Raw genomic sequence first — 12198 nt, 5'->3', positions numbered from 1 at the left:
AGAGACGGGGTCTCGCTCTTGCTCAGGCTGGTCTCAAACTCCTGACCTCAAGCGGGATCCTCCCGCCTCGGCCTCCCAGAGTGCTAGGATCACAGGTGTGAGCCACCGCGCCCGGCCTCCCGCAAGGGTTTGAGGGGAGCAGTCTCAGATGACAGGTGTGGAGCTTACAGTCTGGAGTGCAGGCAGCAGGGATGCAGATACTGCAACAAAACAATTTGCTCCCCAAACTGCTCCTCATCCCTGTGATTGCCCCAGCATGCCTTGCACAAGCAGAGTAGACTCCACCTCAAATGCCCCTTCGCCCCTGGAAAGCCCCTACTTTACCCGTGTTCCAGCTCAAAAAGACTCCTCTGGCTCTCCAGCCGAAATCCACTGCTGCCCTCCCCATTCACTCATGCTCTACACATCTCTGCTGCATAGGTGTGGGCTGTGTTAGTGTGTCTGCCCTTAGGTGGACCAGCAGGAACCAGTATCCCCCATAAACTGGCTGTTAGAACAAAGCAGAGGCTGGTGAAGCCGTGGAGATGAAGAAGATTGAGAAATGGCTTCATGGGGGAGGTATACAATGAGGTGAGCTAGGGTTTCAAAGAGCTATTTGCACATCTGTGTGTGCAGCAGCGTTATTCACGATAGCTAAACCGTGGAACCAACCCAAGTGTCTATCGATGTATAATACTTACAATGGAATATTATTCGGCCTGAAAAAGGAAGTTCTGCTACAGCATGGATGAATGTTGAGGACATTATGCTAAATAAAATAAAAATGGTCACAAAAAGACAAATATTGTATGGTTGTACTCATATGAAATGCTCAGTGTAGTCAAAATTATAGAGACAGTAGAATGTTGTTTTCTGGGGAAAAGGGGAAATAGGGAATTATTGTTCAATGATATAGAGTTTCAGTTTTGCAAGATGAAAATGTTCTGGAAATGGTGTGATAGTTGCACAACAAAGTGAATGTACTTAATGCCACTGAACTTATGCTTAAAAATGGCTAAGATAGTAAATTTTATGTTATGTGTATTTTAGCACAGTAAAAAACAATTGGAAAAAAAATGAGATGAGCAGGTGGGTGTGGGTGTTCCAGGCATAACAAAATCATAGCAAGCACGAGCGGGGCAGGGGAGATGGTGGGTCTTGTTATGTCTGGGTTCAGCAAGCTGTTCAGTAAGAAACCAGCGAGAAAGGAAGCGGGGAGGCTGGTGGCTAGAGGGCATAGTTGGAGGGGATTGGAGCAGGAGAAGAGGTGATCCCAACTTTAAGGAGTGGACAGGTAAGCAGGCCATGTCATCGGAGGTCACACCACAGGGAGAGGGACAGAGGGAGGAACCAAGTGAATCAGGCAAGGTAACCTGTGTGAGGCACATAGCAGATGTGCAGTAAAGGCCGGTTGAAGGTTGCACACCGGCAGCCAGCGATCATGCTTTGACTCAAACAGTGGTTTCATTTCTTTAGTTGACAACATTTAAAGAGTCGGGAAACTTCATTTAAAAAAAAAAAATCTATATTGCTAGCATCTGGTGAAAACTTGGGGGACCTGGCAATCCAGGCACGGAGTTCGGGGTCCTCTTTAGCTGGGCAGGTGCTAACCCATTCACAGCCCCCATCCAGCCTGCCCCCCGACCCAGGGTTAGGGGCTTACCTGTGACCCCTAGGCATTCAGTCTTGGGACCCCCATCATTTTATCCCTCATAGCTCATCCTGCCTTCCCCATATTCGGGAATTGTCTCCAAAACTTACTTATTGGTCTCAACAGTTTAAATAAACACAAAAACTAGCTGTTTCTTCTAAACACATCCCTGCCCACTTAAACAAACAACCCTGAATGAGGAGTGGTTTGCTCGATTGCACAAGACTTCCTTCCCCACCCAACCACAGCAAGAGTAAAGCCTGGGAAGGCACTTTTAAGCTCCCCCCGCCACCGTTGTTGTCAATAGCTTCACTTGGAAGCCCCAAACCCGGAAGCCTAGCGTCTGCCCCCACGCCAGGGGCAGCTTAAACCCTCTCACAGCCCTCTGACAGAGCTTACCCGTCCTGCTGCCACCTGCAGCGGCTCCTGGGGGAGCAGAGCCCAGAACCAGAAAGACCCAGAAAACTGAGAAAGAAATAAAGAGGCCCCTTGTTTTGGAGTGTTTTTTTTTTTTTTAAGGCTATCTATGTTTAGAAAAACAAACAAAAAAACTGAAAAAGGATATTAACCCGAATGTCCACAGTGTTATCTGTCATTAATAAAATTACAGATGGTTTTGTTTTCTTCTTTTTGCCAACCTGTATTTTCTAAATTTTCTACCATGAATATCTATTGCTTTTGTAATAAGCAAAAGTATTCATATATATTTAGGAAAGAAAGAAACCATTGACCAGGTACAGTGGCTCACGCCTGTAAATCCCAGCACTCTGGGAGGGGGAGGCGGAGGATTACTTGAGCTCAGGAGTTCGAGACCAGCTTGAGAAAGAGTGAGACTCCATCTCTACTAAAAATAGAAAAAATTAGCCGGGCATGGTGACATGCACCTGTAGTCCCACTTACTTGGGAGACTGAGGCAGGAGGATTGCTTGAGCCCAGCAGTCTGAGGTTGCTGTGAGCTACAATGATGACACTGCCCTCTACCCGGGGCAACAGAGTGAGACTCTGTCTCAAAAAAAAAGAAAAAAGAAAAAGAAACCATTAAACTGTGAAGTTCTGGGAAGTGGCAGAGACAGTGGGGATGGGGAAGAAGACAGAGCTTGTGGAGACTTGGGAAAGGAAGCTGCTCCAAGATTTGGGACTCTGATGGCAATGCCACCAGTGGAAACAGGGACAGTGGAGTAGGGACGGTTTCGGGAAGAACAGTTTCAGGAGAACAGGGCAGAAGGTAAGAGGCCTCCGGCACCAGATGGAGACTGGTTTTATTGATTTTATTGTCAGTTGCTTAGCTTTTGTTTGCTTTGCCTTGTCTTACGGAGGAAGGATTTAAGGCAGTTTAAAAAGGTCTATAAATTACGAGATAACATGGGTATAAAGTAGAAACAAGATTTTACTTTAAGAAGTAAGAAGGAACATAAAATAGGGCAAAGCATGAGGCAGAAACACAGGAGTTTGACAGTCTTTGGGCCCTACAGGCAGCCCTGAGCGTTCTGGCTGTGGGTGCTTCCAGGTGAGGCCCCGAACACTCCCGAGGTGAGGGGTCTGAGCTTGGGGGAGATGACAGAGCTTGGGTGTGGGAGTGGGCGGTGTAAGGGTGAGACAGAGCAGTGGACGAGATTACTGCGAGAGACAAACACAGGACAGGAAAGGACAGACGGGCGGACGGGAGAGGGAACAGGGAAGACATGAGGACAGGGCCTTGGGAGGAGGAAGAGGTGCGGGAAGAGAGGCCAGAGGGGCTGCAGGAGGCATGGGAGGAGAGATGCTCGAAGGTGAGGGGTTTCAAACCCCGCCAGGCTGGGGATGAGGAAGTCGCTGGCCATCATGGAGAGTTGAGAGAGCAGCAGTATCTGTCGTTAGGGAGGAGCAAAGTGCAAGCCTAACGCTGTTTTGGGTGCAGCAGGGCAGGTGAGAAGAGCCGGATCCCTTGCCACAGAGAGCACAGTGAGTTAAGGAGAGGCCTGAGCTGGGTTTTCAGCTGCCGGGAAGGAACCAGCACGGAGAGGCTGAAGGGACGAAGGGGTGGGGCTCAGTGGTTCACGCCTGTAATCCTAGCACTTTGGGAGGCTGAGGCCGGAGGATCACTTGAGTCTTGGAGTTCAAGGTCACAATGAACTATGATCACACCACTGTACTCCAGCCCGGGTGACAGAGTGAGATCCTGTCTTGAAAACAAAAACCACTGATGTAGTAAAAAGTACATTGCTGACCCCCTACCTCACTTGGGGTTGTCTTCCCAGGGCGTTTTCTCTAACCCGCTTACCCTCTTCCACATGATCCCCTTTTCAACCAGTTTACGACCTTCGGTTAACCAGCAGGTTAGTCTGTAGCTCCCAAAGAGGGGCCCATAGTAGTCTATGAAAAATAAAAGGGCCAGACTAGATAACAAAATCCTTTCCCTCCCCAAACCATGGCGTTGGCCTCCAATTGGAGGGCCCCCTGAGTACAGAGCTGAGGGAGGCTATCAGAGCTGAGGAGTTGAGGCCCAGAGAGGGGTGGTTACTGGCCCAAGGTCACACAGCCAGTGGTTGGGGACACAACCAGTCCAGGAGATCAGTGTTCCAGAGTCCCACACCCTGTGCTCTGCAAGTCTCATCTCCGGAGGACCAGGCTCCTGGCTTCAGTTTCTGTCCTTTCTCTGGAAGTGGGACAAAGGAACCACAAGCCAAGAAGCTGTCAGGGCTGGTCCCAAGCCCCAGGAGGCTGGGAACCTACGGTCCACGCCCCTGTAAACACAGGCCAGCGCTGATACCTCTTACTTGGCTCTCAATAGCTTCCTCCAAATCAGTTCCCGGCTATTATCTTGCTTATCCCTGCAGGTCCCTGGGAGCCAGGGAGGGGCAGAGAGTATTAGCCCCACTTCAAACTGGGAGAAACTCAGACAAGGAAGAAGGCAGTAATTTGCCCAAAGTTACCCAGCAGGTCAGGATGGGGCTGGAACAGGAGGCTCAGTCCCCGAGGCCCCGCGGTGGGGTGGTCAGCAGAGCACATGGCCTGTTGGCATTGGGATGGGGGTGGGGGACATAGAGGAATGTACACAGTCTCAGGAATTGAGGGTCCCCTGTTTCATGAGGGGAGTGATCTCACTGTCCCTGGAGGGGGGCCTATAGGGACAGACTCTGCTTGCTGGTTCAGGTCACAGGGGAGGGAGGAAAGACAGGCAGAAGTAAGAACATGGCCATAGAGAATGCAGGTGTGAGGAGGAGCTCCCATGGGTCAGGTGTCCCTGGGTGGGATCTGTGCTGACTGCTTTTCTGTCGGCTCCAAGTTGCCCCAGGGAACCCCTGTGTCCACACTGGGCCTAAAGGCTCCCCTGCTGTCCCTCACTGCTGAGGGGCCAGGGAATCATCTAGACACCTGGGGGGAGAGACATTGGCACAGGTGAGGATCAAGAAGGCCATGGAGCTGCTGACAAAGACTAAGTCCACCTTCGAGAGGGGTTACAATATAGGTAGGGTGACCATAAGCTCAGGTTATTAATACAACGTCCATTCAGTCTCAAAAACATTGAGTCTGACAATGACTTCCATGGCCATCCCAGTTATGGGACAAAGGCTTCAGCCTCTGTTAGTGGAGGAAGACTTGAGAACATTCCAGGAGGAGGGCAGGCCTGTTCAGTGCTGACATCTGTCTTCACTGTCCCCACCCCCTAGCCCTGTCTCCCTCTCCTCACTCCTTGGCCTAGGACAACCTAGTCTGTCCCAGAAAATATGCGTCCCAACCCTGCCCTCTAAGAGGACCATTTCTGGGGGACAGAACCCCCACATGTGGAGCACGGGGAAGATGCCTGGATCCAGGGTCAGGAAACCCAGGAACAAGACTCAGCTCTGCCTTAACCTTGGCCATGTTGCTTTGTGCTTCAGTCTCCTTATCTGAAAACTGCCGCTAATAAAAGCGGCCTTTTAGTTCAGTTTTAAGGTGGAAGGCTACAAGGGAGGATCTAAGGTTGCCTAAGCAGCGCTGCATACAAGGCAGAAAGCAGCACTGGCCGGGTCCAGGAAGTCACTCCCCACTGTTGCCACAGGGTGACTAATGTGGTCCCTCGCTGGGTTCCACTATCCGAGGATCTGGCCCAGGCCCAAGGAGGGCACTGACAGCACAGCCCTGCCGGGTGCCAGGTTTCCTGGCAGCTGAGGCACGGTGGGCAGGTCTGACCTGTGAGAACCGCAGTTACTGCCTGGGGCCTGGGCTGGTTGCAAAAGGGGCTGGTGCTCCTGACGCAGTCTGCTCTCGGTCTCACTCTCTGCCGCTGGTTCCCAAGAGAATAGGGAGCTCAGGGAGGGTGCGTCACCTCTGCCCTGGGCACCACTCTGCTCCCAGGGGGAAAGCAAGGACACAGCTCCTTCAGGTGTGCACACGCTCACACTCACACTCACGCCAGCCCAGGCCCAGAGTGCACACCCATCACAAAGATGCACATGGAGAGGGACCCCACACGATCCACATGGAATTGAGCACAGGCACACACAGACACAGAGACACATGGCCCCAAGATATGAGGCCCAACCTAAATGTACACACAAAGGCACAGGAACCAACATACACACCCAGATACACATATACAGTTGTGTATAGTACACACTTTTAAGGACAGGTGTGATGTGGGTATAAAGACATACACATCTGCATAACGATACACACTGCATTTACAGACATTCATACACAGATATGCACATATGTGGAACTACTGTATTTAGAGGTTTTGCACAAACACTCACTTTCAATACACAAGAGCAAAAGCAGGGACACAGAGAAAGATACATGAACACAGATATACGCATACCTGGTCATCATTTAGTATTTATTGAACACCCACAATCTGTTAGTCATGCTTCAACAGAAAAAGACCCCCCACACACACACAGTCACACACACACACACAGACACACACACAGACACACACACAGAAACCCAAGCTTCCTCATAATAAGATCCACTTGGGATTATTCCGGGGGCTCAGTTCCCAAGCCAAAGATGAAGAACTTTTCTTCTGTAGATAGTCAATCACTCATGGAGGAAAAAATAATCAATTGTAGATGCAATGTCATCTACATGTCATCCAAAGTTAAAGGAAAACAACCTACATGTCACCAAATGGGGATCTAGTTAAAGATATTAAGGTCAGGGTAGAATAGTTAGCAAACATACAGTTATAGTCACAGCCTCATGGTCAGAGTTTATAAAAACATGAGAAAACACCGTTAAAATTTTAAATGAGGGAAAAAAATGCCAAAATTGTATATACAGCATAATCACAAAAAATGTTTTAAAAAATATGCATAGAATAAAAAACTGGAAGGGAGTACACCAAAATGTTATTGATTGTCTTTGGGAGTTAAGACTATGAGTGATTGTTTTAATCTTTTAATTCTATGAATTTTCTAATTTTTTTGAGTATTTATATGGAAAAAATAAACATTTTAAAAAATAACTAAGGGTTATATAGACATTAAAAGCAATTTACATGGATTAAGACATATGTAAGAAATATATTTAACCCAATGAATATAATAAATATTGTTTTAAACGTAGATTTAAAGAAACAGAGAAAGAAGGGAAAAGAGGCAAAGGAAACAGAGACAGAGAGATAAAAACAGACAAACTTTCCCAGAAAAGTAAAGAGAGACCATGTTATAAAAAGAGAGAACCAGAGAGAGTGGTGGATTTGGAACCAGAGGTAAATAAATCTCTCTTGTTCTGTATGGGCTTGGGGGCCTCAGAGGGCCTTCCCAGCTAGCCACTGCCCTTAGGCCTCAATCTTCAGGCCTCTGTGACACAAACCTGGCTGAACTTGATCCTCAGGTCTCCTCCAGGGCCCACTGGCTGGCTTTTTATCCCTATGTATTTAAGGGCCAGCAGCAAACAATGCTGTATCCAGACCTTGCAGGAGTATAAGGGTCTTAAATAGAGTATTCTCTCTCTTTCTATGTAGCTGGGGGGACGCAGCTTGATTTAGTGACAAAACTCAGTGTGTTCTTACTGTGCCAAGGGAGCAATGAAGGCACTAATATAGGTAAGAGAGGTTTCTGGAGGAGGGAGGTATTGTATGATAGTTAGAAGAGAAATAGGGCATCTGGGGGTGGGGAGGGGGGACACATTCCAAAATAGGGAAACTGGCAAAAGCCAGGCAGTCAGGCGATAATTGGGGATCACTGGAACAAGCCGGCCTGGTCCACGTTGCTGTCAGATTTGAGAAGGCTTTGAATGCCGAAATGAGAAGCTGGGAATTCATTGTAAACAGTGAGAGCCAGTAACAGTCTTGAGTTGGGGGGTGCCAGAGGGAAGGCAGCAGCACTGGGTAGATCGGAGTGGGGAGCCACGGAGGCAGGGATGTAGGCGTGAGGCTGACAGAGGTCCTGCCCAGGCTCTGTGACCCAGCAGGAGAGGCGGCATGGTGACTGAGGTTTCAATTTGGGTGACATGGATGTGCTGGTACCATGAGAGAATTAGAGAAGGAGTTGGAGGTGGGGGGCCCAGCGATTGCCTGATTAGGTTTCCTCCCCACACCCCCATGGCACCTCTGAGGCCCTTCAGAACAAGTTTAATAACTTTGAATCCAATCAGACTCCTGAAGCCTTTATTTTGCAAATGAAGAAACTGAGGCATAGAGAAGATAAACAACTTGCCTAAGGTCAGGGTTGGTGTCACAGTCTGAACTTGAACCCGGGTCTCTGTCCTAAAGCGGCAGGTGTCAGGCTGGATTGAGAGAACAGCAGGCGTGGTGCTGGGGTGCGAGATCCTCATGACCTGGTTGTAATGTGCAGCTCAACACCTCCATCTAAGGGGACAAGGGACAAAAGGAGGCAAGGTGGCTGGAGTGCTGGGGGAGAGGCCTTGGTGGGGCAGGAAGTGGACAGGGTTGGCTAAAGCTAAACTTGGGGATTAGCTGAGGTTTCACTTGGCTAGGATTTCTGTCCCTCAGTCATGTTCTTTCTCACACATGTATAGTTGTAGCTTCCTGCAGAGGGAGCTGGCCCTAGAGGTGGGCTGGGATAGGCATGAGTGCTCACCTGGCCCAGCAGTTGCCTAGCAGGTGTGCTAAGTGTGCCTTAGAAATACCTCTCTATAGGAATAACACATACCCATGTGCCCAACTCTAGAGTTTACAAGTTTGCAAAGTGCTCTTACAACTACATGGTAATAACATCTCACTTGAGATATTACCTTTTTTCTCTGGCCCTCAGTTTCCTTATGGTAAAATAAGTTTTCATTTTGTTTTGTTTTACTCCAAGGTGCCCTTTAAAGTTCCTTTAAGCTCCAATTCCAGGGAATGTTCTCTGTTTGGGTTTTTTATTGTTTCTTTGTTTTGTTCTTTATCCTAGTATTTTTTTTTTTTTTTTTTTTTGAGGCAGAGTCCCGCTGTGTCACCCTGGCTAGAGTGCCGTGGCATCAGTCTAGCTCACAGCCACCTCAAACTCCTAGGCTCAAGCAATCCTTCTGCCTCAGCCTCCCGAGTGACTATAGGCATGCATCACCATGCCCGGCTAATTTTTTCTATATATTTATAGTTGTCCAGCTAATTTCTTTCTACTTTTTAGTAGACACAGGGTCTCACTCTTGCTCAGGCTGGTTTCGAACTCCTGAGCACAAACAATCCGCCTGCCTCGGCCTCCCAGAGTGCTAGGATTACAGGCGTGAGCCACCGCGCTCACCCAGCCAGGTTTTTTATTGTTGTTTTGAGACGGGGTCTCTCTCTGTTGCCTGGGCTAGAGTGCAGTGGCATCATCATAGCTCACAGAAACCTCAAACTCCTGGCCTCAGCCTCCCGAGTAGCTGGGACTATAGGCACACATCACAGCACCTGGCTAATTTATCTATTTTTAGTAGAGACAGGGTCTTGCTCTTGCTCAGGCTGGTCTCGAACTCCTGACCTCAAGCAATCCTCCGCCTTGGCCTCCCAGAGTGTTAGGGTCCTCTCCCAATGAACCCCACTTGCACAGGATTTCTGGGTCCAAACCTCTTTAAATTGTGTATGTCAGCACCCTGACCTTCACTAGGTCCTTAGGTGCCAAGACTGGCCAGTGGTTGAGGTTTAGGCTCTATGGGGGTTCCCTTCTTGTTCAGGCTGTGCACTGAAGGGGGGGGTCCCCCAACCTGGGACCCTGGGCCCTGTGAACTGTCAGAAAGATGGGAGCAGAAAGGTTAGAGGGCTCAGGATTGCCCCTGAGCACCAGCGCTGAGCAGCACTCTAGGAAGGAGGGGGAGAGGGGAGGGGCCCCACCCACCTGGTGAGGTCATGGGAAAGCAGCTCTGGCGCTGACACCTGGGGAAACCCGTTTCCAGGTTGCTTCCCACGCTAGCTCTCCTGGGAACCAGCTAAGCCTCACGCGGGGAGCCCCACACCTGCCCCCCCAATCCAGTTCCCATCACACTGCCAACCCCCCAGCCCAGCCCCACCCTTCGACCTAGCCTCAGTCCTTTGGTACCCAACCTGTCTCTATCCAGGCAGTTGGCCCCTGATGTGGGTTAGGACGGAACAGTGGCCTGGCCACTCCAGGAAATGACAGAGACAGCAGGTTCACAAACAGTAAGGTTTTATTTGCAGAGTCTGCACTGCTCTACCTTCTAGGCTGTGTGACCTTGAGGAAAGGGATGACCCCCAACCCCTCCCTCCTTCAGGCTCTAATTTGCAGCTCCTCCCCCTCCCTTTGCTGGGCCTTGACTCTCACTTCCTGCCCTACTCCTGGCCGAGCCAGTTTGGGCAGTGCCTAGGGAGCCTCAAGACCCAGTTCTTCCCAGGGACCAGCCCTGCCCTCCCTGGCCTTGGGGGTGGAGGGCAGCCCAGGTGTTAGCCTGCTCCTCAGCTGGCCCACTTCCCTGCTCTCCTCCTCCTGTCTTCCTCCTTCCAGGCCCAGGCCTCCCATGGCTCCCTCTCTAGATCGCTTGCTAGCCTCTGTCTTACCCCCTCCATCCCAAACTTCTCTCCAAATCAGGGCTGAATACCTTCCACCCTTCCAAGATGCCTGGCTGTTCCCCAGGCTCTTGCTCACCTCTGTGCCAAGGAGGGGCTGGGGACCACCACAAGGGATCCTGATTCAGCCAGGCTGACCTGAGGGCCCATGACAAGAAACTGGGAATTGGATCCCAAACTGCTCTAGTGTGGGTGACATTGTCAGGCCCACCCTACGAAAATCAAAGTGCTGGGTTTTCTCTGTGAGCCTTGACTGGAGAAATCCACATCAGAGCCTTCCCTCTTCCAGGCCCTAGGCTCACCCTGGTACATCAGAGTGGGCAGTTAGAGGCTCATGTCCCCTAAGTGTTCAGAAGGGAACTGGGGGACATAGGGTGGCCAGGCCCTGCCAATAGCCCCCTCAAAGGCCCCGTGTCCCAGGTTCCAGAAGTTTCCGGCCTCCTGCCTACCACTAGCTATGCTGCCATAGCTGCTCAAACAAAACAGAAGAACTTCTTCCAGCGGCAGCGGGAGAGGGTGCGCACACCTTTAGCATTCAATTTCTTCTCCAGTCGGGCTTTGTGCTCAATGGCACTGAGAATGGCAGAGTCAAACACCTCCTTCAAGTTCTTCTGTGTCAAGGCTGAGCACTCAAGGTAGCAGCAGGCCCGGATCTTCTCTGCCAGACCCTGAGCCTGGGGTTGGGGCACAGGGCCCTCCCGACCCCCCTGGTCCAGCTGAATCAGTACATTGACATCGTCCCTCAGGTCCGCCTGGGTGCCCACCAGCAGCACAGGCGCCTGGGGGTTGTGAGTGCGGATCTCTGGCAGCCATTTCTCTGTGATGTTTTGGAAGGAGCTGGGCTGCACCACACTGAAGCACGCCAGGAAGACATCGGTATCAGGGTAGCAGAGGGAGCGAAGTCGATCAAAGTCCTCCTGGGGTGGGAAGGCCAGGTCGTTAGTAGGATTATTTCCTGCCACATGGAACAGGAATTCACTTCTCACCAGGGGACTGGAGACCTCAGATTCCAAGAGCCCAAGGCCTTCTCCCTTCCTGCTCCATCTGGGGTCTTCCCAGAGCCCAGCCCACCTCCCCCAAGACCAGGAGAGGCTGCTCCCTGCTTCTCACCTGTCCTGCTGTGTCCCAGAGCTCAATGCGCACAGGGGCTCCATCCACCAGGACTTGCACTGCAGGGGCAGGTCGCGGAGAGACTGAGTTAGGAAGAGCGTCCCGAGTCCCACCAGGCCTCACCAGCGCCACCTGCAGGCCTGGTCCCGCCTCCTACCTGGGGTCTTCCGTACCCTCCCGCCGCGACGCGCGCCCCATCTCCCTGGCGCACAACCCTACCCCCAGCCACGCGGCCGCCCGGGCCGTTGAACGTACCGGAGAAGGTGTCCAGCGCTGTGGGCCGGTAGCGCGCAGGGTACCCATTGCAGGTGTAGCTGACGATGAGGCTGCTCTTGCCCACGGCGCCGTCGCCCACCAGCACGCACTTGATGCCCAGCTCTGGGGGCGCGCTGCGCCGCCGCGGAGGAGGGGTCGGGGCCCGGAGCGGGGGCGGCTCGGCCTCGCTCAGCTCCCGCGGCGGCATGGCCCGCTCTAGGGGCTGCAGAGGGGCCAGCCCGGGACCAGCTCCGCAGCGCTCGGGGAAGCAGGTTCCGCTGACTGCCGCTGACTG

At 51.5% G+C, this 12198-nt stretch overlaps 1 protein-coding gene across 1 annotated transcript; it reads right to left on the bottom strand.

Annotated features, from left to right (window-relative positions):
• Positions 1-10144: 10144 nt before the first annotated feature.
• Positions 10145-12198, bottom strand: RHOV (ras homolog family member V). The gene is made up of 3 exons (XM_069461451.1): positions 11904-12198; positions 11649-11707; positions 10145-11455 (listed from the first exon to the last, which is right to left on the bottom strand). The coding sequence occupies exons 1-3, from the start codon at positions 12109-12111 to the stop codon at positions 11012-11014; spliced, it is 711 nt and encodes a 236-aa protein (XP_069317552.1). The 5' UTR covers positions 12112-12198; the 3' UTR covers positions 10145-11011.

Source organism: Eulemur rufifrons, chromosome 2 (genome assembly GCF_041146395.1).
Source record: "Eulemur rufifrons isolate Redbay chromosome 2, OSU_ERuf_1, whole genome shotgun sequence".
NCBI classification, from domain to species: Eukaryota; Metazoa; Chordata; class Mammalia; order Primates; family Lemuridae; genus Eulemur; species Eulemur rufifrons.
This window is presented reverse-complemented; position numbering and strand designations above follow the sequence as displayed.

What these genes read in the sequence shown, in the direction of transcription:
- RHOV (XM_069461451.1), bottom strand. Translation starts at nt 12,111, where the DNA reads ATGCCGCCGCGGGAGCTGAGCGAGGCCGAGCCGCCCCCGCTCCGGGCC. An exon ending in AGCGCTGGACACCTTCTCCG is followed by an intron (nt 11,708 to 11,903) that starts GTACGTTCAACG and finishes CTGCCCCTGCAG; the next exon opens with TGCAAGTCCTGGTGGATGGA. An exon ending in TCTGGGACACAGCAGGACAG is followed by an intron (nt 11,456 to 11,648) that starts GTGAGAAGCAGG and finishes TTCCCACCCCAG; the next exon opens with GAGGACTTTGATCGACTTCG.